General features: G+C 42.9%; 1 protein-coding gene across 2 annotated transcripts; it reads left to right on the forward strand.

Annotated features, from left to right (window-relative positions):
* The first annotated feature begins 1465 nt into the window (after positions 1–1465).
* LOC121293762 (L-xylulose reductase-like) lies at positions 1466–23226 on the forward strand. 2 transcript variants are annotated; one of them, XM_041217052.1, is made up of 9 exons: positions 1466–2372; positions 3866–3949; positions 4341–4438; positions 6094–6248; positions 14202–14244; positions 15022–15121; positions 19668–19732; positions 21573–21690; positions 23022–23226. In XM_041217052.1, exons 1-9 carry the CDS (start codon positions 2321–2323, stop codon positions 23123–23125), a joined length of 819 nt encoding a protein of 272 aa, XP_041072986.1. In that variant the 5' UTR covers positions 1466–2320; the 3' UTR covers positions 23126–23226. The 2 variants fall into 2 exon arrangements, with proteins under 2 accessions (XP_041072986.1, XP_041072988.1); XM_041217054.1 differs by lacking the exon at positions 3866–3949 and having other exon boundaries at positions 1470–2372.
* The last annotated feature ends 2601 nt before the right edge of the window (positions 23227–25827 follow it).

The following is a 25827-nucleotide window of genomic DNA, read 5'->3' on the forward strand; positions in this document are numbered from 1 at the left end:
AAATAATGCCAACAAAGAATCTAAAGGAAATAATGGCACATAAAGGAGCTGGACCTGAGGTTTTGTCCATACATATTGATAATCCTTTATTCTACATTTCTAAATTTGATTTCCTATGTTTTGAGAGTTTAGTGCTGTTGCTCTGTCAGTATAACAGGGTTCAAAATACATTGCAGGGTGGGAGGAGTGAGCAAATTCATGCTTGAAACATCACACGTAGCCTGTGAATAAGGAAAGACAGAGAAAAATTCAAGAACGGTCACATTATTACCTTATTATGGCCCCCTCCATGGTTTGGGGCTGAACAATCGCAGGTGTTTTGTTGAGAGTGGGAAAACCATGCATGGTTGTGATTGGGGGAGCAGCGGGTGGGGATGGTGGAGGAGAGGGAGGGAACCTGTGATTAGAGGAGCTGGAGCAGCCAGCATAGGAGAGACGGAGACCTAGATAGTGGTGGACTCAGTGCAGGTAAAGCGGCTCTGGCTGTGCCTGTGAATGAGTGCGTCTGGGAGAGAGGATGTGGATGTCAGGCAACATTCACACTTCTAGCTGATTTTATTTTTCTATATGGTTTTCCAACTCTCTTTTAAAAATAATATTTCTTTTCCCTTTTAAAACCCTCCTGGAACTGACTTTCAAGTTTACAACTTTATTGTTGTGTAATCAAAAACAAAAGTTAAATACTTTCCAATGGCTTTCTTCCTCTTCTATATTTGCTCAATAAATTATTTTAGGAGTAAAGAGATCAGGGATGGAATATGGTGGGGATAAACCCAATTTTTTTTTCCATTCCCCTTAGATTTTTCTTTAAATATTTCTGCTATGAAAGTGTCTGTCGTCAAGTTTTTTTTTGGCTGTCATGCATGTGTTTACTTAGAGAGAAAATTTGACATGTAGAAAATGTTGTGAATCCAGTTCATCCAGAAGAGCCTGAAATCCCAGGCCTTGATTTTTGCTTTGATGTCAGCCACTGGAGAAGGAGATGACGGTGTGTGTGACATTGGTGAAGTAGCGAAAACTGTTTAATTGTTGTTGGATTCTTAGCCACCTGCCCAGCACCAAATCTCTCAATTCTTTAATATCTTTCAACGGAGACCTAACAGGAATTTGCAAATTCTTGCTTTGAGATCAGTTTAGTTTCTAACTTAACTTTTCAGTTCTAAGAAGCCCCTGAAAATCAAAAAGTAGTCCCCAAAAATCAAAAAGTAGCCCTCAAGAAAATCTGAGCCTCAAAACAAAAACATTTTTACTACTGCAACATAAAGAAACCTAAATGTGAACTCCTATCAATCTACAGCTGTGAACATTCCCACTTCTGACCTTATGATGGAAGGAAGGTCACTGATGAAGCAGCCGAAGATGGGCCTAGGACACTAACCGGAGGACCTCCAACAGTGATGCCCTGGAACTGATTGACCTCCAACAGCCAAAATCATCTTCCTTTGTGTTAGGTATGACTCCAACCAGAGTGGTCAGGGTAATTGAAGCTCCTGGAATACCTCCAATCAGAGTTGGCAACCTAAATTTATATAGTGACCGCAAGAAACAAGTGTATAATATAGATAAAGACATGAAGAAAAAAGGAATATGTTGGTGGGGTTAGCTGAGGAAAGAAATTAGCAGAAGAAGCTGGTGTTTAACATAAACACCAACTTAGACTTGTGGGGCAAATGGCCTGTTTCTGAGAAAGACTTGCAATTATGTAGAACCCTCAGAACATCCCAAAATGCTTTACAGCACTTTTTGTAATGAAGAAAACACAGCAGTCAATGACTAGGTAAATCTGATTTTGAAATAGTGCCATGGAATCTTTCACATCTACCTGAGAGAGGGCCTCAGTTTAACACCTCCATTTGAGTAGATGCGGTATCTGTTGACAGTACAGGACTCCCCTCAGATCTCTTCTGAGGTGCATCAGCCTGAGTGAGTCCTGTGATTGGGACTTAAACCCACAACCTTGTGTCTGACACGACAGAGTGCTACCCAACAGAGCCACAGGACATATATTATTGTTGTCATATAGAAGAGAAGGGCTTGCCCTCAGAGGGAAAAAGATTAAAGGCTTTACAAATAAAGTTCTAACCTTGAGCAAGTGGCACAATTTAGTGTTCACAGGCAGTGGGTGGTACCTTTAAAAAGGGGAGGAGCTGCTTTAAGCAATCTCTGTAAACTGCTGCGAGTTTAAACCCAGTGGGCAGGTTAGTTATGTTTAGTTAGTTCCATGCTGGTGGAGAGGTGGCAGGTTAACACAGGCTCTCCTGGTCACTACCCAGGCTCCGCTCTAACCGGGATCCTTGCTTGATGTTTTTTTCCCAGGTGGATGGAGGGGAGTTTGGCCCATAAACGAGCCCTGGTGACGGGCGCTGGGAAAGGTGAGCAGCCTGGGTGAGGCCGGGGGAAAGCGGGTAGGTGTGGGGGGGTTTGGGGGGGGTGATCCATATCGGCCCCAGCCATCAGGTGTTGAGTTCAGTCCCTTCTGGACTCCGAGCTCCTGTATCCTGTCCACTGCTGCAGTCATACTTTCTAAATCTTTTATACTAACATGGGTTGACAGATTATCAACTAAGATGTAACTAAGTGTCTCTTTCCACTCCCGGACCTGCTTAGGGGCACCCACTAATAAAATTGTAGCTTAAAACAAAAATTGAAAGGAAACTTAGGGGACAGGATTTTAACCTGACGTGCTATATCTGTTCTCCTCTAATTCAGGTCTCTTAAGTATCCATAATTTTAATCTATCCACCATTGGTACCTGTGTCAGCTCCAAGCTCCGCGATTCCCTCCCTACACATGTCTCTCTACTCTTTCTTCCATTATCATGCTCCTTAAAATCTTTATTTTGGCTATCTGCACTAATATTTCATTATGTTTCTCTATCAGATATTATAGTGCTGCTGTGTGTTCCTTTTGCTCGTTTATTACATTAAAGGTGCTTTATGAATATACATTGTCAGTGACTTATTATTTAAATGGAGAGATACTTCAGAATGTTTCAATGCAGAGGGATCTGGGTGTCCTCCTGCATGAGGCATTGATGAGACTGCATCTGGAGTACTGTGCACAGTTTTGGTCCCCTTATTTGAGGAAGGAAGTTGCACTGGGGACAGTCCAGAGGAAGTTCACTAGATTGATTCCAGAGATGCAGGTCTTGTCTTATGAGGAGAGATTGAACAGTTTAGGTCTATGCTCGCTAGAGTTTAGAAGGATGAGAGGTGATCTAATTGAGGTACATAAGATGCTAAAGGGGATTGACGAAGTAGACATGGAGCAGGAGGCTATAATTTTAGGCTAAGGGGTAGTAGATTTAAATCTGAGATGAGGAATTACTTTTCTCAAAGGGTTGTGGATCTGTGGAATTCACTACCTCAGAGTGCAGTAGATGCCAGGATGCTGAATAAATTTAAGGAGGAGATAGACAGATTTTTAATTTAGTAATGGGTTAAAGGTTATGGGGAGAGGGCGGGAAATTGGAGTTGAGGCTGAAATGAGATCAGCCATGATTGTAATGAATGGTGGGGCAGGCTCGAGGGGCTGAATTGCCTACTCCTGCTCCTAGTTCTTATGTTCGTATCATTACTCCCCCAAGGAGTTGGCCTAATGAGAGAAATATAACTCTGACCTTTCTTTGAATCTTTCATTTAGAAAGATTCTAATCTACCCTTCCACTCCTCTGTGCTGGTAAATAATTCCAATATTTTTGACACCCCTCCTCTATCCAGAAGTTAATTCCACAGGATGATTGTTTATTTTTAGCTTTCAGTTCCAAAGCTCCATCTTATTTTTGGATACCATATTTCTAGTTTTATGCCTGCGGTGAATTTAAACATGCTTTAAATTTATGTGATACTTTGTAACAATTTTACAGACTCCTCGGGCCATCACCTCTCAGATGCCTTTTCTAGGCTGAAAATCTGGTTTCTCCAGTCGTCTTCCGCTCTGATGGGAATAGGTTTGGTTTAATTTCATTGGCCTTGTTTTGAGGGAGGGTTATCCAGTAGCTATCTATTGTAGAAGGATGGGTCAATCTCTATTGTGTAGGGGATATATATTAAATTTCTACTATCCAGTGGAAGGCTTGAAAAGTTAAATTGGAAGCCTACCTCAACCAATCAATTAGGGACCAATGACCTTAAGTACAGATTCATTCTTGAGATAAGCATCAAACAGAAACCAGGTGTTGATTTTTGTCTGCAGATGTGACATGTGCCTTTTTCTTTGTGTTGCTAGAATTGGGTTATACTATTTAAGCAATGTGGATCTGATCTGTGGCCACAATCCTGGAGGGGTTCAGTGAACAAGAGATTTATTCTTAAATTCACAGTACAACATTTGTGTTTCAGGCATTGGTAGAGCCACTGCTAAGGCTCTACTTGCATGTGGTGCAGAAGTTATTGCATTAACCAGGACCCAGTCTGACTTGGATAGCCTTGTTCGGGAGGTATGTAGAAATTGCTTGCACAGAGCTTGCACCGGATACCTTCCAATGTTAACAGGTTTTGAGTCCTGATGGACAAAATAATAAGTTGAAGGTAATTGGGCAGAGTCAACGTGGTTTTGTGAAAGGGAAATCATGTTTAACCAATGATTGGAGTTCTTTGAGGAAGTAGCATGTGCTATGGATAAAGGGGAACCGTACTTAGATTTCCAGAAGGCATTTCATGAAGTGTCACATCAAAGGTTATTGTGAAAAATAAAAGCTCATGGTATTGGGGTGGGGGGGGGTGTGGTAAATATGTTGGCATGGATTGAAGATTGGCTGGCTAACAGGAAGCAGAGAGTAGGCTTTAATGGGTCTTTTTCAGGTTGGCAAGATGTAACGTGGTATGTCGCAGGAATTAGTGCAATTTATATAAATGACTTGGATGAAGGGATGGATGCCAAATTTGCTGATGACGTAAAAGTAGGTAGGAAAGTAAGGTGCAAAGAGGACATAAGGAGGTTACAAAAAGATATAGATCGATTAAGCAAGTAGGCAAATACCCGGCAAATGGATTATGTGGGAGAATGTGAAATTGTCCATTTTGGCAGGAAGAATAAAAGAGAAGCATATTATCTAAATGGTGAGAGATTGCAGAGCTCTGAGGTGCAAAGGGATCTGGGTGTCTCATTGCATGAATCACAAAAGGCTAGTATGCAGGTCCAGCAAATAATTAGGAAAGCTAATGGAATGTTATCATATTTTGCAAGGGTATTTGAATATAAAAGTCGAGAGGTTATGCTTCAGTTATACAGAGCACTGGTGAGACCATGTCTGGAGTACTGTGTGCAGGACTGGTCATGTTTATTTAAGGCTGGATGTAAATGTGTTGGAAGCAGTTCAGATAAGGTTTACCAGACAAATACCTGGAATCCGGTTGTCTTATGAGGGAAGGTTGGACAGGCTAGGCTTGTATCTGCTGGAATCTAGAGTAAGAGGTGATTTGATTGAAACATAAGATCCTGAGAGGCCTTGACAGAGTGGGTGTGGAGAGGATGTTTCTCTTGTGGGAGAATCTAGAAGTCGGGGTCACTGTTTAAAAATAAGGGTTTGCTCATTTAAAACGAAGAGGCAAAATTTTTTCTGAGTGTTGACCTTTGGAACTCTCTCTCTTCCTGAAAAGGTAGTGGAAGCAGCGTCTTTGAATGTTTTTAAGACCAAGGTGGATAGATTCTTGGGAAGCAAGTGGGTGATAGGTTATCGGGGGTAGGTGGGATGCAGGATGAAGTTATTATTAGATCAGCCATGATCTTAACTGGCAGGGCAGGCTCGAGGGGGTCAAATGGCCCACTCCTGCTCCTTATCCATATGTTTGTATAATTCTTCAAGTTAGTGTATAAAATGTCTTAAGTTTTTAGTGTTTTGAGTAGCATTGCAGTTACCCAAAAGCAGAATTGGGCAGATGATGGAAATCAAATAAAAACAGAAAATGCTGAAAGTGTTCAGCAGGTCAGGCGGAATCTGGAGGGAGAGGAAAAGTTAACATTTCAGATCTGTGACTTTTTGTCAAACTGATGTATTATCACTCCACTGGTGTCTGACCTGAGTGTTTCTAGAATCTTCTGTTTATTTGGTTAAATCAGTTTTGCACCAGTGCCATCTTTTTTGTCTTCTAGTGCCCTAAAATGTTGACTATTTGCGTGGACGTTAATGACTGGGAAGACACAGAAAATGCCCTGAAGGATGTCGGTCGCATAGACCTTTTGGTGAACAATGCTGCAATCGTAATTTTGCAGCCATTTCTGAGTGTCACAGAAGATGCATTTGATAAGTATGTGAAAGATTTTGCAAAACCTAACCCGGTATTAAATTATAAAATTTAGAAGCAGGTCTAGTATCAATTTTACCCTGTGGTTAAATAAGAAGCTGGTAAGTATTTTAAAATCGTCTTGGGAATAAATATTCAAATGCTCCACAATGATTGTTCAGTGTGTGTTTAGATATATTATCTAAATATATTCTGTATATCCTTTCCTGTACTTTTTTGAATGAAACCGGGTAGAATGCTCCCACACTTGGGCAGCTGTAAACTGAGACATGTCCTTCCCAGTGGGACGGTTTGAACCTAATTACGAGATCAAAAGCAACATGTTCTTTTTTCTAATGAGCAAAGCTGTAAATTATCTAGTCGTTTAGGTTTTAACTATCAAAGGGATAGTTAAAAGTGTAGAGCTGTTCCTAAGACTGGAGTATGACCTGCATTAGCACAAATAACGTGATGTCATGGCAATTATGGAAAATGGGCTTACAAAGATAAGGGGCTGAATTTTCTGGCCAACATGCGGGTAGCGGAGCCCACACGTCAGCGCTTAAAATGTCGCCCGAGCATCCTGACATCAGTGTGCGGCATCGCGATATTTAAGTGGGCGGGCGCGCTATTAAGGCCCTTAACTCGGGAATTGACACCGATTTTGAGGAGCCCGTGTGAACTTCAGCTCGGCGCATTGGTCCAATGGGCAGGGGGGTAAGTGATTTTTTTAACAAACCTCAACCACGGGCGGGATATGTGGGCTCAGAGGGGTTGTTCATGTTTTTTCTGAAGTATTTAATGCAGAAAGTGTTTTAAATTTGTCTGTGTGATTGTTAGCAGTTCAGATCGATTTCCAATAGCTTTCTCTGTACTTTGAAGTTTCAGCTCAGCACTCTGCAGACAGTAATCTTTATCGGGCCTGCAGCTTTCCGGAGGCCTCCATTTTGCCTGGGTATGGGTTCTGACATCTCCACTGGAGGCAGCTCCTCTGAGGAAGAAGGGAGGGATAGAATAAGGAGGAGACGAGGAGTATACAATCAGTCTCCAGGGAAGCCACCTTTGGGAGGCCAGGCGCAGGCACAAGGGGTGCAGGGCCAAGAGGTTGTCCAAGGTGGAAGGGGCTGCAGGAGACGCCACTATCCTGCTGCCAGGGTATACAGGCGGTGAATCAGCTACCTCAATATGACAGAGGTGCAGTGCCGAAGGAGGCTCCATCTGTCAAGAGAAACAGTCAACTATATCTGTCAGATGATTGGCCCTGAGATCTCTTCTAACTGTGTGGGTGGACACCCCATGCCAGCGGCTCTGAAGCTCACAGTTGCCCTCCACTTCTATGCCTCTGGCTCCTTCCAGGGCTCGGTGGGTGATCTTTGCGGTGTCTCCCAATCAGCTGTACACACTTGTGTCAAGCAGGTTACAGACGCTCTGTTCAGACGGGCATTGACCTTCATCCACTTCCGCTGCGACCAGGCAAGTCAGACACAGCGAGCCAGAGGCTTTGCAGCCATTGCTGGCTTCCCCTGTGTCCAGGGTGCAATAGACTGTACACATGTGGCCATCAAGGCGCCAGCAGGTGAGGCCAGTGCCTTCGTCAACAGGAAGCGCGTCCACTCCATGAACGTGCAGATAGCGTGTGACCACAGGATGCTGATTCTACAAGTCTGTGCAAGGTACCCAGGCAGCTCCCATGATGCCTACATCCTCAGACACTCCCAGGTGCCGGCGCTCTTCAGTGCTCCGGCTCAGCTGGATGATTGACTGCTGGGTGACAAGGGCTATCCCCTCAGAAGGTGGCTCATGACGCCAGTAAGCTGTCCAAGAATAGAAGCTAAGCATCGGTACAATAGGAGCCAGGGCACCACAAGGGCTGTGGTGGAGAGAGCCATCGGTCTTCTCAAGATGTGCTTCCATTGCCTGGACCGCTCAGGGGGCGCACTCCAGTACCCCCCAGATCACGTCTCTGTGATGCTGCGCTCTGGACAATCTTGCGCTGGAAAGGGGGGATGCAGTTGACGATGAAGACCTTGACGCAGTGGATGAGGCTGCACATGATGAATCCAGCAGTGGCTCAGAGGATGAGGAAGCACAGGGCAATGATGAAGAGCAGCACCCCGACTCGCTACTATACCAAGGAGGCGGACATGCGGGACATTTTAATCCAATGAACCTTCAGCTAGAACCCCACACATCGATCAGCAGGTCCAGCATTGCCTGGCGCTTCCACACGTGGCACTTAGATGCTACATCTTCCACCTCATCAGCTGTAACTAAGGGCTTAGTGCAGGAACATCAATGTCCACTCAAACACTCATGATATGTCTGTGAAACATACAAATGCAGCACAAAGGAAACACCCTCAGCCATGGTCAGAAAAGTGGACTTTATTCGGTCCTAAATAAAACACAAATGTCACTCAGATGTACATAAGTATTTTTTCCCTAATCTAGGGCCAACACAAATCACCAGTGACAAACCTGTGGAGTGCCTAACATGCCTTATGCATGCATTTGCCGGTGCTACGTCTAAGTGCCGCCCCATCGCTCGGAGTGGCTTGTGAGACAGCCTGCTGACTCTGCTGTCCTGTTGACCTCGATGACCTTGGCGGGCGTCCTCTGGCCCGTGGAGCCTGTGCTGGCCCTGCCTGGGAGGGAGTGGCCAGTTCCAGAACTGGCACCTCCCCAGTTGTCGCAGCCTCAATGGAAGCAACGGTCACTGGCAGAGGGGCAGAGGAGCTGCTGCCCTCATCCGGAGCGCCCTGAGAGGAGCTCACAGTGACAACAGGCAGCTGCTGCGCCAACGTGAGGTCACATTGGACCTCCCTGCTCACTACACTTGCATGGGCACCGAGCGGCAACACTTGGTGCCCAGAACATCTCCCACATTGGGAATGACCACCCGTGGCCATTACCGCTGTGAGGGCTTGCGGGTCAGAGCGTAACCCAATCAGAAGAGTCTCAATCCGATTGATGCCGCTCTCCGTGAGCATCGCCAATCTCTCAATGGAGGAAGCCTGAATCTCTGTCCTGAGGTTCATGCCTTCACTGACACTCTGCCTGGACTCCTCCACCACAGACACCAACTGAAGCACATCCTCATGCAACCCTGCCAGATGCTCCCGTGAATCCTGCCACTTGTCCTGCAGCTGCTGTATTGGTGACATCACCAAAGGCACATCGTCACTGCCGGACTCAGCATGTGCCTGGTCCCGTGCAGTCCTCTGGCTGCTGGTGCCGTCGGCACTCTCTGTCTGTGCCACGTCCTCCAGTGATTGTGAAGTGCCCTCTCCACTGTGCCCCGGGACACTAGCCAAATTTATATTCCCACCGAAGTGTTTGTTGCTGTGCTGGTGCCTGGCTGGCTGAAAGGATGTGCCGCAAGTTGCAAGTCTTGGCCCTCAGGTGTGGAGGGGGGGTTCCGGATGTGTTGGGGGCGGCCATGCGGTGGTGATGCTGAAATTAACAACAAGGACAGTGCATCAGTTAGGGTTCAGTAAAGTTTCATCTCCCCCCCCCCCCCCCCCCCCCACCCCCGGCCTCATAAGTCGCTCACCCTTCAAGAACTTAAGGAGACAAACATTGGTGGGGTGGTAAATAGTTAAGAGGAGGCCCAAACATTACACGCACATACAGACAGACTGGTCAGGTGGCCTAAGGAATGTTATGTGGATAAGTGTTCGGTTAAGCACTTGGGCAAGAAAGCAAGGTACAGGAATACATGAGTAATGGTAGGACTTTGGGAAGTCACGATGATTATAGGAACGTGGCTGGGCAGACCCATTAAGGTAGCAGAACAGGAACTTAAGGCGTTTAACAAGGTCGAAGCCAGACTTGCCTTTATTAGCTGAGGAATAGAATGTAGGAAAAGGGAGGTCATGTTCCAAGTGCAGAAAATGCTGTCGAGGCCACATCTACACTTCTGCATTCAGCTGTGACCTGCACTTCATGGGAGGGATGGCATTGGAGTGGGGAGAGTGCAGAGGTTCCTGACCTGGATGCACGCTGGCCTGGAGAGTTGCAGTGATGAGGAAACTTTGCAAACATTTGCGGCATTTGCCGTGGAGCACCGGAGATTGACAGGTCACATTATTGACCTTCATAACGTAATGAGGGGCATAGAACGGGTGGACACAAAGCAACATTTCCCCTTGGCGCAGGGATGAGTAATGTGGTGGCATTTATTTGAGTTGAGTGCCATGAGGTTGACAGGTGAGGTGCTGAGGACCTTTTGGACAGAGTAATGTGGGGCGCACTGGCTGAAAGGGTGGTGGAGGTACAAACCGCTGACTCGGTCAGGCCCGCCCACCCATCAAGGGCAAAATTCAGCCCAAAGATTGGGTGCTTAATATTTGGAGATAAAAAGTAGGGAAGGAAAAAAGGATTGCAGTACTGATTAGGGAGGACATTGTAGTGTTGGAAAGACAGGAGGGGGTCAATGATAATCCATTTGGTTAGATTTGAGAAGCGAAAAGGGGATGATCGCGCCAGTGGGGGATATTCTGTAGTCCTCCAAATAGTGAGAGCAAGGGGAGCAAATCTGCAGGGCAATCACAGATGTGCAAGAATTATATTGAGGGGACATTAACATTAATTACTCAACCATAGATTGGGATAGAGTAAAGGGTAGGAGGGAAAAGAAATTCTGAGATTTGTTCAGGAGAACTTGTTTGACCAGTATGTTCTTGGTCCAGTGAGAATGTGGCATCAGTGCTGGCAAAAGAAGTGAACCAAGTGTTTGTAGGGGAATACTTGGGTAAGAGTGATCATTTATTAGTAATGGAGAAAAGCAAGAATATGCTAAAGTAGAATTTTTTACATTGGAGGGGGGCTAATTTCAGTGCACTCAGAAGAGATCAAGCCAGGGTGAAATGGAATCAGAGACTGACAGGAAATTTCACTGTAACGGAACTATGGATGATCCCTTTAAGGAGGACATGTTTCAGGTACAGGCTAGGTATACCCCAATGAGGATGAAAGAGCGGGGAAGCAAAGCCAGCGCTCTTTAAATGATGAGCGAGTTAACAAGATATGTTGGATGATGCATGCTGGGTGAATTCAAACACAAACAAGGCCAAATACAATAAGTTGAGAAGGGGAAGTGAAGAGGAAAATAAGACCGGATGACAGTTGGCATTCAAATCTTCTACTGGCATATAAATAATAAGTGGATAGTAAGAGGCAGGATGGAGACTAAAGACAGGGTGATTATATGCTTAGAGCTACAGAGCAAGGCTAGACTATTTAATGAGTACTTTTGTACCAATAGTTATTAAGCAAGAGAATGTTGATTAAGATATTGAAAGCAGAGATGTAGAGATAATAGGGAGGATGCAAATTGATAGGCAGGATGTACTGGAAAGGCTGCTTGTGCTTCAGGGATGTATCATTTGGTCCAGATGGCAAGCATCTCGGGTTGCTAAAGGAAGTGAGTGGAGCTAGCGAAGGACTTGCCATGATCTTCCAGTCTTTCCCAGGAAAATGCCAGAGGATTGGAGATTGGAAAATGTGACACCCTTATTCAAGAAATGAGGTAGGGACATGCCTAGTAAATACAAACCAGTTAACTGAGCATCAGTGTTGGGTACGGTTTTAGAAACAGTAATTGTGGGGGAGAGTTTGGTGGGGAGGACTGAGTTAGTTGAGAGCCAGCACTGATCTGTAAAGGCAGATTGTATTTGATCTAATTGAATTTTTTGAAGTAACTGAAGGTTGATGGAGGTAACATTGTGGATGTTGTCAATACGGATTTTTCAGAAAGCCATTGTCAAAAGTGCCACGTAAAAGACTGGTTAATAAAATTGAGGCTTAGGAATAGGTGGGTCAGTGTCAGCTTGGATAAGAATGGCTTAAGGATGATAAATCAACTGCAACAGGGGCATAGCTAGGCTAGCAGAATTGGCAGATGTGGCAGATGGAATTTAATATAGAGAAGTGTGAGGTGATGCATTTTGGCAGAAGGGATGGGGAGAGGCAATAGAGACTTAATTGCTTAGTTGTAAAGAATGTGCAAAATGGAGAGACCTTTGGGTCCATGTGAATAGATCTTTGGAGGTGGTAGGACATATCGCGTGGTTAGCAAAACATATGGGATCTTGGGTTTCATAAATAGAAGTATAGCATCTAAAAGCAGGGAAGTTATGCTGAACCTTTATGAATCCCTGTTGGACCCCAACTAGGGTATTGTGTCCAGTTTTGGTCACCTCATTTTAGGAATGATGTGAGGGTCCTTGAGAGGGTGCAATGGAGATTTGCCAGAATGGTTTCAGGGATGTGGTATTTTAGCTACAAGGTTAAGTTGGAGAAACTGAGTTGTTCTCCTTCAAACAAAAGGTGGAGGTAGGTGAAGCTGTGGTGGGGTTGGGCCAGGGTGGGCCAGGCTGTGGTGGGGTTGGGCCGGGGAGGGCCAGGCTGTGGTGGGGTTGGGCCGGGGAGAGCCAGGCTGTGGTGGGGTTGGGCCGGGGTGGGCGAGGCTGTGGTGGGATTGGGCCGGGGTGGGCGAGGCTGTGGTGGGGTTGGGCCGGGGTGGGCGAGGCTGTGGTGGGGTTGGGCCGGGGTGGGCGAGGCTGTGGTGGGGTTGGGCCGGGGTGGGCCAGGCTGTGGTGGGGTTGGGCCGGGGTGGGCGAGGCTGTGGTGGGGTTGGGCCGGGGAGGGCCAGGCTGTGGTGGGGTTGGCCGGGGAGGGCCAGGCTGTGGTGGGGTTGGGCCGGGGAGGGCCAGGCTGTGGTGGGGTTGGGCCGGGGAGGGCCAGGCTGTGGTGGGGTTGGGCCGGGGTGGGCCAGGCTGTGGTGGGGTTGGGCCGGGGAGGGCCAGGCTGTGGTGGGGTTGGGCCGGGGTGGGCCAGGCTGTGGTGGGGTTGGGCCGGGGTGGAAGGTTTATGGGAGACAGATTAAGGTTTTGGGCAAGAGATGTAGTGGGAATGTGAGGAAGAACTTTTTCAACCTCAGCAAGTGGTAATGATCTGGAACCTGCTTCCTACGAGGATGGTGGGAGTGGAGATGATCAATGATTTCTAAAAAATAACTGGAAGGAACTTGGGGAAAATAAACCTGCAGGTCACTGGGGATAGAGCAAGGGAATGGGACTGACTGGATTGCTCCACAGAGAGCCAGCATTGCCTTGATGGGCTGAAAAGCCACTTTTTGACCATAACTATAATTTTGAACTTTACCAGACGGTAGCATGATAGACAAAAGTGGAGAAATTTTGGGTATTTGAGAAGACAGAAGAGGATTACGGGAAGGAGCAAGGGAAAAGGTTGAGTTTTAGGCCAAGGGTAAGAACTGGTGGATGGAGAAAAGTGCACAGGAGTGTGTAAAAGCAGCTGTTGGTGCAGCAAATGGAATCCGTACAGTTAACTTGGCTGGAGTAGATGTGAAGAAATGAACAGGGTACAGAAAATGAGAAAATTTTTCCTTGAACATTCGGTGCTTTTTAAATTCCTGGTCTGAATAAGCAGGAATGGGAACTATCAAAGGTGGCAGCAGAAGTGGTGGGGAGGCTGTGGGAGGTAGGAGATGATAGACCGATATGCATTACCCCAAACAGGAGAGCAGAAAGTGGAGCAACTAAAAAGTAGGGAAAGGAACACTTGCAAGGCACGTTATTTACATGACCATTCCATTGACTAGCTCTGGTGGTGGGTCAGTTGGAAGGAGCCAATTCTGTGAATGTTCGTGAAATACAAGGGCCAACAGGGCATCAGATGATGGGCGTGTGGACAGAGATGGGTCCAGAAGCTGCAACAGAGGCTTGAATCCTGAAAAGGTCATTAGTGCCTATGCTGCCTACCTGTTACTGGATGAAAAATCAGTTTCATTTGTGGTTCCTGCCATCAAGGATACTGATAAGCCGAGGAGAGATTGAACTGGGGAACCTGCGTGCTGAGTAGCTCATAGCAAGAAAAAAAATGATCACCAACTCGCTTTGTAACCTTAGAAATATTCTATTATCTTTATCATTTTGTATCTGATTTTTTTCAGAATATTTGGCATTAATGTGAAAGCACTGTTACATGTTTCACAGGTAAGAGTGCTGCTGTTTCCCTGCTGGATTTGCATTTAACAGGTTTTGTACTTATTCACGAGAATTTTATAAATTTCATAGACTTATCATTTAAAGAAGATGAGCTCGTTCAGAGTTGGAGATAGGGGACAAAAGTTTGTGGTAGGTTGGGGGCCTCAGTCACCACTCTTCAATAGTGAACACTGAGTTATACTGTAACACTACCATATTCTTGTCCTTATCATCACCATTTGGTCGACTTTTCTGGTCTGTGCTGCCACAGGCAGTATCAGATATCTAGTATCAAGGATTAGTGGCCGTGTATAGTGTCGAGTGGCCCTTTTCCACCACAAGCTGAATTTGTCAATTGGAATTTGGCCTTGATTCAGAAAAGAAAAGTAAACCTTCTGACCAGGCCAAGGATCTGCTCTGAGACCCCTCTGTGCTGCTTGAAATCCAGTGATGTGTGAGGTGTGCAGTCTGGCTGGCTGGGTGACAGGAAGAACCTGTTTTGCCTTGTTCATCGCTTTATAGGCCACAGGAGATCAGGAGGCTGCCATGTGAGAGTCTCAAGTATAAACCTGTATCCTACAACATCACAATGCTACCGCACCATCTAAACCCACAACTTGGCTGTTGGTATTTCTGCAACACTTTCACAGATCTTCAGCTCTTTCAGAAACAATCCGTAAATACAGATTTATTGAAAATAAATGTCTGTACAGTGGGTAAAGCTACACTTTGATAGTGGCTTGTTAGTAATTGAGTTCAGTCATTAATGGTTTCCCTTTTTTAAAGATAATTGCAAGGGGAATGACATGTTGTGGAGGTGGTGGTGCTATCGTGAACATCTCCAGCCAGGTGGCTCAAAGTGCTCTGAGAGACCATGCTGTATACTGTGAGTTTTATCCATTGCTTAACCTTTCACTGTATGTGAATTGGAGTGCCTTTGTGTGTTATTTTGGAATTTGTAGCACATACTTTGATCTGTAATCTGTCCTTACCCAATGAGCAAATCACATTTGCCATGAATTTGATTTTTTTTTTAATAGTTGGAATGCCTCATTGTAGCCACAGAGGATGTCATTGTTTGCATAGAAACCTATGGGGGTGGGGAGTGCATTCCAGGAAGAGACTTCTACTGTTTTGTGAAAGGGAAATCGTTCTTAACCAACTGAACTGGATTTCTTTGAGGAAGTAATGTGCTTTGGATAAAGGAGAAATGGTGGATATACTGTACTTAGATTTCTGGAAGGCATTTGATAAAGTGCCACATCAAAGGTTATTGTGAAAAATAAAAGCTCATGGTATAGGGGGTTATATACAGGCATTGAGTGAAGATTGGCTGGCTAACAGGAAGCAGGGAGTCAGCATAAATGGCTATTTTTCAGGTTGGCAAGATGTAATGAGTGGTGTGCCTTGGGGATCAGTGCTGGACCCTCAACTATTTACAATTTGTTTAAATGACTTGGAGGAAGGCATGCCAAATTTGCTGATGACACAAAGCTAGGTAGGAAAGTAAGTTTTAAGGAAGACATAAGGAGGCTACAAAAAGAAGTTAAGTGAGTGGGCAAAGATCTGGTAAATGGAGTATAAAATGTGTGAAAATGTGAAATTGTCCATTTTAGCAGGAAGAATAAAAAAGCATAGTATCTAAATGGCAAGAAATGGCCGAGCGCAGAGATGCAGAGGGATCCTAGTGCATGCATCACAAAAGGCGAGTATGCAAGTACAGCAAGTAATTAGGAAAGCTAATAGAATGTTATCATTTATTGTGAGGGGAGCTGAATACAAAAGTAGGGGGGTTATGCTTCTGTTGTACAGAGTGACACTACATTTGTAGTACTGTGTATATGATTGGTTACCTTATTTAAGGAAGGATGTAAATGCATTGGAAGCAGTTCAGAGAAGATTTACCAGACTAATACCTGGAATGGGTGGGTTGTCTTATGAGGAAAGGCTGGACAGACTAGGCTTGTGTCCTCTGGTGTTCAGAAGAGTAAGAGGCGATTTGATCCTGATGGGTCTTGACAGGGTAGATGTGGGGATGATGTTTCCTCTGGTGAAAAAATCTAGAGCTAGGGGGTCACTGTTGTTTACAAATAAGGGGTCACCCATTTAAAACTGAGGAGGTGAAATTTTTTCACTCAGAGGGTTGTAAGTCTTTGGAACTCTCTTCTGGGAGTGGTGGCAGAAATAGAGTCATTGAATATTTTAAAGGCAGAGGCAGAGGATAAATTCTTGGTAAACAAGGGGGTGATAGGTAGGTGGGTTGCAGATTTGAGGTTACTATCAGATCTGTCATGACCTTATTAAATGGCGGAGCAGGCTCAAGAGGCTGAATGGCCTACTCGTGCTTCTTGTTAGCATGTACTAAAGTGAATACAATAAACAAGTAGTGCTGTGCAGCCTTGACAGTTGTTAGTCTGTAGGCCTGGAATAGTCTACCCTGAAGACAGAAGACCAATGGGAAGAAAAACATTGGCACTGAGGTCCAAACCCTCATTCAGCAATATACTTGAATAAATTTCAATTGATTGGGCAAACCTGGAATGGAAAATGTGCTGCAAATTTAGTTGGTTTAAAAGTAAAACTCTTTATTCTTAATTTAGTTTCACTGTATAGCAGAACTGCTCTTTGAAAAAAAATTGGTGAAGGTTTTGTGTTCTGCTCCGAAATTATTTGACCCAGGAATTTGTTATTGTTATTGTACGTGAATGGCACCTCCATTATATAAAAGCAATATTTCTGGCATCTGGTGGAAGTTGAATGCTATGGCCTAGCCCTACTAGTAATATGTAGGATGTTACAGCGGTGATGCTATCGAAGAGTGATAGTGGTCTGATTTACACTCCATGAGTAAATACTGGATTTAATATCTTAGGGAAGGGAAAATTGAATAAACCCAGTCAAGCTCCTATATATCTTGTAGTCGGGACCATGAAGCTGCCAGATTGTAAAAAAGCCAAGTGGTACACTGATTCCCTTTCTAGGGAAGGAAGTGTGTCATCCTTACTCAGCCTGGCTTATAAGTGACTTGGGTACCATCACTGATTTGTTTCTTAACTGCCCTTTGAAAGCCCATCATTACTTTTTGGGGCAAGGAGGGATTTCGATAATAAATGCTCTCCTTGCCAGTGACACCCACATCCTGAGAATGACTTTTATAGATATACCTTGGTTAGTACTTTTGGTTATAACATGTTTTTCTTTCCACGTAGATCTACTTTCATTCAAAAATGCATAATAAATTGGAATCCAGATGCTGGCAGAGTGGTTCAATTTGATTTTAAATCATTTTTTATTTCTTTTGATATCTCTTTCATCATTAGCACTTCAACCCACTAGATACAATGATTAAGTTTAAGATCGGGGACTTCTGGTATCTTAGCAAATATTCTTCTCTAAGCTATATATCAATGAATACTTTATAAAGTAATTCATTGTATATTGTTACAAGTACAAAGTTTGAGATTTGGTTTTTGGGACTGTGTCTTTAAGGTAAAATGGAGGAATGAAGGGGGTCATGTGACCTGCTCTGAATTCTGGCCAACAAGAAGACTGTGGTTTGGTTGTTAAAGGAGAGGAAGGTGCAAGATGTTCACACCTCTGGACATTGGCAAAAGCATCTGTGCTGACTGGGTAGACTGTTAGTCTGCAAGTCTCACAGGTATGTGTTGGGAGTGTCAGATTTTATAAATGTTATACTTAAAACTGCCTATTTAATTTCAAGATATAATGGAGCTTGAGGCCTAGAGGATAGCTAATTAGCAAATCTACCTATTACGAGGTCCATGTAATCCACATTGCCATAGAGATGGGCTTTGAGGCAAGAGTGAAGAGTCCACAGAAATCCACTGTAGTATTAGGGTGTTGGGTTTTCTGAGAAGTCCATGAAACTCCCAAATCAGTCTGCAAGGATCTGAGAGAGTGGCTGCCAGACATGCACCTGAAGCAGAGAAAATACTGATTCTGTTACTACACAATGTGGTTGGGAGCTTGTGCTCAGATTGAAGAAAGCAAGTTTGTGAAGATTTAAACGAGGCTGAAAGATTTGCCTAGTTTTGACCAGAGGGAGAAATCTCCAGGGTAACCCTCACAGTGAATGTAAGCTCTGGGATTCGACGTTATCCAGCTGGAAAAGGGGAAAGGTCATCAGCTTTGGACTGGTTGTGGAAGAATAAAGTGTCCATTTAAAGGACAGTGTAAAATATAACTGTGGTGGGGGATTTCCTGTCACTTCAAAAGTGGGGAAACTTTTTTCATTGTTTAGAGCATAAGTTGCCTACAAAAGTAATATTTGGTGTACGTTGCTTTTAGTTTGGTTACAGTAAAAGTCTTAACTTGAAATCTTGTTGTGATCCATCTAGACAGTCAGTGGAAAGTTATAGATCTCTGTAGGGATCATAACAATGTGAAGAGCTTTAGGACATCCTGAGATCTGATGATATATAAAGACAAGCAATTGCCATCAGTTGTGACTGAACTACTTTTGGAGAAAAATCATTTTATATAACACCTCATTGTTTTGGAAATATTGCATGTGAAGTACTTGGGATCTTGCCTGTTGGAACAGGTAGATGTGGGCTTGATTTGTTATCTCATCAGAATGGTAGCTGTACTTCCCTTTGTGTTGCATTGTCAGCCTAGATATTGTGTTTACGCCTAGGATTAGAACTTGATTGCAGAAACTCCCCAGGAGGCAAGCTGACACTTCAAATGATGGATTGTTTAATCATGGCATATGTGACTTGAGTTTAATGAACTGGCAGCTACTTCCCCAATAACTAGCTAATTGAAAACATGGCTTTAAAATCAACAACATAGCTTGATTTAATAAATTTTAATGTCTGATTAAACTTCATGCATGGAGCATTTTAATTCATATTCATGAGGCAGGCGTGGGAACTTTGACATCTATTCTTTTTCCTCACCTTGCAATAGAAAATCAGTATTCTAAAAGGAGTGATCTGTTGAATAAAATTGGTAAGACAGAGCATACGTATTAACTTGTAGAAATCATCTACATGCGTGTTTGCTCCCTCATCACCTGGTTTTGTGGCAACTGTTGCTTCATCAGCTCTGAAATCCAAAGTTTCATGTTTTTAATTCTTGGCTTTTCTTCTGACTTTTGCTGAAGTGCAATTCAATAGTGATGGCAACTTTCAGGCACCTTACCCTTTTGGCCATTTTTGTGAATCTCGATGTGGATATTGGTTAAACCTCAGCTTCCATGGTCAAATAACCTCCTAGTACCTCTAGGTCTGAGGTTGTCCACACACACTAAATAGCAATAAAGGATGGGCACTATGGCTGATGTTGCGCTCTCCCCTTTGGTCAGTTGCTGTCTCAATTACCTAACATGTGTTCCAGATTGAATGTTGGTCTTCCTGGGTGATGCCATGTTGCCTCCTTAAGTGCATCTTGTGTTTGCTATTTTAAAGGTGCTTCAAAAGGAGCTGTGGATATGCTGACAAAAGTGATGGCACTTGAGCTGGGACCACACCAGGTAAATATTGAAATATGCAAATGGTCATCTGACACCATTAGATTCTATCATAATTTATTCTTTCTAAAGGTATATTAATGTCATTCCAACTGGAATGGCTTAACAGTATTGACCTCCAGTATGATCTTTATTGGTCAGCTTGATTTGGAGCCTATCTCTCTCTCTCTAGTATAGCAGTATTCTGATGTTTGTTCCGTGCGTGGACAGAGTTCAGAGGTGCCAGCTTCACAGATCCTTCAACAGAAATCCAACTGTATTGAACCAACACTATTGGGGACAATATGATGGCAAATGACGAAATGAGTCCCATTTTGCCAGTGTGGGCAGTGGACAAGTTGGATTTGCTGCCCTCTGTTCCAGCTGGCATTCAAGGAATATTTGTAGCACTTTTCATCTAGTTAATAGCAAAAAGAACAAAGTATGAAAGACGAGACTGATTTAGAAACTGTTCACATTTTTTGTTGTGGTCAGCCATTGCATTTTTCTCTCTGCACTTGCTGAACTGCCAGAGAATATAAATCATTGTTTAATCAATAGAGAAAAACTCTGAATACTTGACAATGCTTTATATTAGCTCTGCCAAACCAATGCTAAATGTGCTAAAAAAAAGTTGGTTCTAGACTTGCACTATAATACATGGAATGCTTAATTTGTCAATGAGTAGCATTCTGTGCCAGCAGGTTGACTACAATGTAGAGTAGCATGTAAAGTACTTCCAGGTATTAAAATGTCTGCATGCGTGAGGGTCTGCAATGCATTGAAATGTTGTTGAAGCAGAGTATGACACATAAATGAAAATAAAACCCTTGTTTAATATCAAAATATCTCTTTGCAAGAGCGTACTTAAGATTTTTGCTGTTTTAACTAATTGTTTTATTATAAACTTTAAGCTGCATCCACAACAAAAATGCCCCCCGCCCCACAGAAAGTGCTGTCCTTGGTTTTTAAAGTAATACAGAGCAGCATTTCCAGATGCTATGTTGATGTTGGGAGAATTCCTGAAAACCAATGTCCTCTGTTCTTGATTGAGAATGATGACTAGAGAGCATGTTTTTCCTGTATGTTGATTGATTCCTCTTGATATTAGCTGAAATTGGATTCTTAGGATTTGAGCTTTTGATATGTCCTTATATCCTACAAACCACAGCCCTTTGACCATGGAAATGTAACTCTAAAATTCAACTGGCCAAGACTGAATTTTGTAGGTTGTCAAGTTGGTCTGATATTCTAGAGTGAGGATTTCATTAAGTTAAATCTCAAGTTTTGGAATTTTAACTTGAAACTCAACATCTATTTCATTAAAGTAAAGCCCATGGTAGGGCAAATTCTAAATGTCAGTGACCAGAATGAAACTGGGAACTGAGCAATATGAAAGAAAGTGTTCCACTATTTCTGATTCTTTTAAGGCTGCTTGATTGTTCAATTAGTATGATAGCATTCAAATACAACATTTGCTTTTGAATATGTAATTCCATTTTACAAATTAACCACTAGAGAGTACTCAATACCATTCCCTGAAACTAGGAAACACCATTCTTGATTCGTTTTTTAGAATTTTTAAACATAGAATGGAGAATTATTGTTAATAACTTTCCATTGTCTCTTCTGTAACTGGCTGAATTGATTCATGAAGAAGATGCCTAGGTTAATGCTATATCTTCAAACTTGTTTCAGTCAACCCGGTCCAGCTCCTGTAACTGCACTGACTTTCAGTGCAAACGGGTTTCTGGAATGCTAAGATTTGAGATCTAGAAGCAATTAAGCTGCCTTTTGAACAGCTTAAGTTGTAAGAGCAACGTTAGAGTAAAATTTTATATATTTTTGCTCTGCTTCTGCACAGATCAGAGTGAATGCACTGAACCCCACTGTAGTGATGACCGCAAGGGGTCGGATTGGGTGGAGTGAGCCAACAAAAGCTGCAGGAATGATGGCGCGTATCCCACTGCAGAGGTTTGCAGGTGAGTGATTAAGTACGGATGTGTTTGACTTCTCCTGATATTGGGGAAAGCCCACTTTAATTGGCTGTTTTCACTGACTTGAATACAGCTGTCTTGTCATTGTGCAGAACAGTAATGGACATGATTTTTAATATTTTGTCCTTTAGATTTTTATTAATGACTCACATGTTGCCACCTGGCCCTTCTTACTACTTCATACAATATGAAAACCAGCAGGGCTGTATTTATATTTAAAACAGCATTGATTTTTGTATCTGGTACAAGGGATTGGCAATTAGTTGAACAAATTTAATTGCCTCAAAACATTTGTAGCAATGCCCAAAGCATCCGCACCAAAATTCAATCGTAAGAGGAACGTTACTTCTGTAGAGATCCTTTCACCTGTCTGCTAGACAAGATCCAGAGAAATTCTACTGATTTTAAAAACTAACAGTTTTGAGTGCTAGTAGTAGCAAGTGAGAGGATAAAAATCACAATCCTTTAATGTGCAAAACACAGGATTATCCAGGTACTAAGTGAAATTTTAGTTTTGTGTATTATGACCTACACAGGCTGTCCTTGGATCTACGACACAATTGGTTCCTGAAAACCACATCTTAAGTCAAAAGGTTGTAACTCGAAACCAATTTTCCCTTAAGACAATGTTGGAAATGGGGGATTGCTTTCTGAACCAAGGCCTGATACCCTATTTTCACCAAAATAACCCAGAATTTTGTACTATCAATTATAAATGGCTAATATAGCAACATTAATGTATTTATGTTATAAATATGAACTATTGACATAAAAAGTCATGAAAGTCAGGGAGATGGGTGGCGCAGAGTGTCAATGCACACATATGAATGTTTGAACTGGTTTGCTGGCATGGCGTAAAGTTGAAACCAATGTGAGAAAATCAAAACCCGGTGTCATTTTATAAACATAAGTGCCGTCTGTCGTAACTTGAACATCATAGAGAACTGCCTGTATTCAATTTTTTAATAGGGATACAGCTAATGATTTGAAATGAAATGGCTTACACCCACCTCCCCCCACACTCATGTTGGGGGAAGGGGGAGAATGACAGTTTTTTCCTCCTCGGCCTTTGGCGCTCTGCCACTTTAATATACAATGGCAAAGATTGCATTACTAATTTTCTTTCCTCCTAAATATATGCCAGATCTCAGCCCAGTATTTGCTGCTCCCGCCCCTATCTTTCAGTTATGGGGACATCTTCACTTCTTTTTTTATCTTCACTCAACTGCTGACCAGATTGATTTTAGATTCTAACTACAATTGTTCTGGATTATTGCATGCATAGTTAATGTTTTTATTTTTCATTTTCTTTGTAGAGGTAGATGATGTGGTGAATGCAATAATCTTCCTCCTCAGTGACAGAAGTTCGATGATAAATGGAGTGACTCTGCCTGTGGATGGTGGATTCCTTTCTTCATGAACTTGTTTATTTGTAGATAATGGCTCATTTAAAGGCCTGAATGGATTCCTGTTTAATTACTTTCCATACCATCCTAAATGAATAAAAGACCCAAAACTCTGGATATTCTAGCTGGGGTTTTCTGTTTCCATGTTCCTGGAACATTTGTCAAACTGTTGCTCGGGTTGTGGAATTTCCTAATGTGGAGCAGGATTACTGTCATGAAAAGTCCCAGTCTCTGTTTTATGCAGCAGGACAAACTCTAGACTTAATTCTGATTGTGAGGCTGCTGTGTTACATGACCATTCAGAGTCTAGCTTTTGTCTGAAATGCAATGCAACATTTCTACCAAATTGGCAACTGTTCCCTGCGGAAAAGTCAATGATTTAGGGAGGGTGGAATGTTCCTCGCTTCGTTGGAAGTGTAATTGCAGATGTCAAATGAGCAAAAGTTGAGCAGTGACGTGTCCATTAATGCTGACACACTGATCACTCAAAGTCGGCTTAGTGCTGACTGAATCATCCTGCAGGGGAGAAATTTGCTACAGAGAATTTAAAACTGCAATTTCTCAGTAGCCCTCACCGTGTGAGTATTGGTTCTTCTGCTAAACATCACAACCAAGTATTTTTTGACCACTTTATTTCTGAAAAGGAAGTATTAAATTTTCTGTGGCACTCTGGATTACAAAGCAGCACTATGTACTTTTCAAGGGCGGTACCTCCACTAGCACCAGCCTTTGTTTAAACTAAAATATTCCACAAACCTGTAGAATCTAGTTTGAAAGTGTCAGCACTTTGCAGGGTTTTAAGCTATAGCAGCAACTTGTACACATTTGCAATGTTTCTAAATTTGTTGAAAATATAATAGTAAATGGCACAAATATGACTGGCACACTAGCCTTTTTTGTTCTAGTTTAGTAAATTCAGTTAATCTAACATTGGAACCTTCTGTCTGCTGCTTGCATTTATATAGTTCCTTTCACAACAGGACAGTCCAAGTGCTTTAGAGCCAGTTAAGTACTTTTTGAATTGACAGTGGTGTAATGTAGGAGATGTGACAGCCAATTGGTGAACAGCAAACTCACATGAACAGCAGTTTTTTGATATTGGTTGAGGGATGAGAATTGGCCAGAACACCTGAGGATAATGTCCCTGTGCTTCAAGATAGTGACATGGGATCTTCAGCCATGTGAGGGGCCAGATAGAGACTCCATTTAATGTCTCATCTGAAAACCAGCAGCACTGACAGGACAGAACTCCCTCAGTAATGCAGTGGAGTGTCAGCCTTACTTAGTGATGAAATGGGACTTAACCTCTCAATTTTCTGATTAAGAAACATATGTGTTACCAACTGAGCCACAGCTGACACAAATGCATGGTTGTGCTTGCTATCTCCTGTGGATATTCTAATTGTGACTGATTGATAAGCAATGCCATTGGTCTCAGTGGCTTTACTTAGGAAGTCACCAGGTGGCAGTGTAAACTTAGAGAACTGCATCAGAAGTTAGAAATGGACCTGTTTCCCAAAATCAATACTAAAATATTAAACACTCTAAATGTCGGCATAATAACCTTAGTTGATTTAGGATACATGGTGCTGTGCATCTTCCTGTACAATTAGGCAAAATAATGCCAACAAAGAATATAAAGGAAATAATGACACATGAAGGAGCTGGACCTGAGGTTTTGTCCATACATATTGATAATCCTTTATTCTACATTTCTAAATTTGATTTCCTATGTTTTGAGAGTTTAGTGCTGTTGCTCTGTCAGTATAACAGGGTTCAAAATACATTGCAGGGTGGGAGGAGTGAGCAAATTCATGCTTGAAACATCACACGTAGCCTGTGAATAAGGAAAGACAGAGAAAAATTCAAGAACGATCACATTATTACCTTATTATGGCCCCCTCCATGGTTTGGGGCTGAACAATCGCAGGTGTTTTGTTGAGAGTGGGAAAACCATGCATGGTTGTGATTGGGGGAGCAGCGGGTGGGGATGGTGGAGGAGAGGGAGGGAACCTGTGATTAGAGGAGCTGGAGCAGCCAGCATAGGAGAGACGGAGACCTAGATAGTGGTGGACTCAGTGCAGGTAAAGCGGCTCTGGCTGTGCCTGTGAATGAGTGCGTCTGGGAGAGAGGATGTGGATGTCAGGCAACATTCACACTTCTAGCTGATTTTATTTTTCTATATGGTTTTCCAACTCTCTTTTAAAAATAATATTTCTTTTCCCTTTTAAAACCCTCCTGGAACTGACTTTCAAGTTTACAACTTTATTGTTGTGTAATCAAAAACAAAAGTTAAATACTTTCCAATGGCTTTCTTCCTCTTCTATATTTGCTCAATAAATTATTTTAGGAGTAAAGAGATCAGGGATGGAATATGGTGGGGATAAACCCAATTTTTTTTTCCATTCCCCTTAGATTTTTCTTTAAATATTTCTGCTATGAAAGTGTCTGTCGTCAAGTTTTTTTTTGGCTGTCATGCATGTGTTTACTTAGAGAGAAAATTTGACATGTAGAAAATGTTGTGAATCCAGTTCATCCAGAAGAGCCTGAAATCCCAGGCCTTGATTTTTGCTTTGATGTCAGCCACTGGAGAAGGAGATGACGGTGTGTGTGACATTGGTGAAGTAGCGAAAACTGTTTAATTGTTGTTGGATTCTTAGCCACCTGCCCAGCACCAAATCTCTCAATTCTTTAATATCTTTCAACGGAGACCTAA

This window comes from Carcharodon carcharias, chromosome 22, assembly GCF_017639515.1.
Source record: "Carcharodon carcharias isolate sCarCar2 chromosome 22, sCarCar2.pri, whole genome shotgun sequence".
Taxonomy (NCBI): Eukaryota; Metazoa; Chordata; class Chondrichthyes; order Lamniformes; family Lamnidae; genus Carcharodon; species Carcharodon carcharias.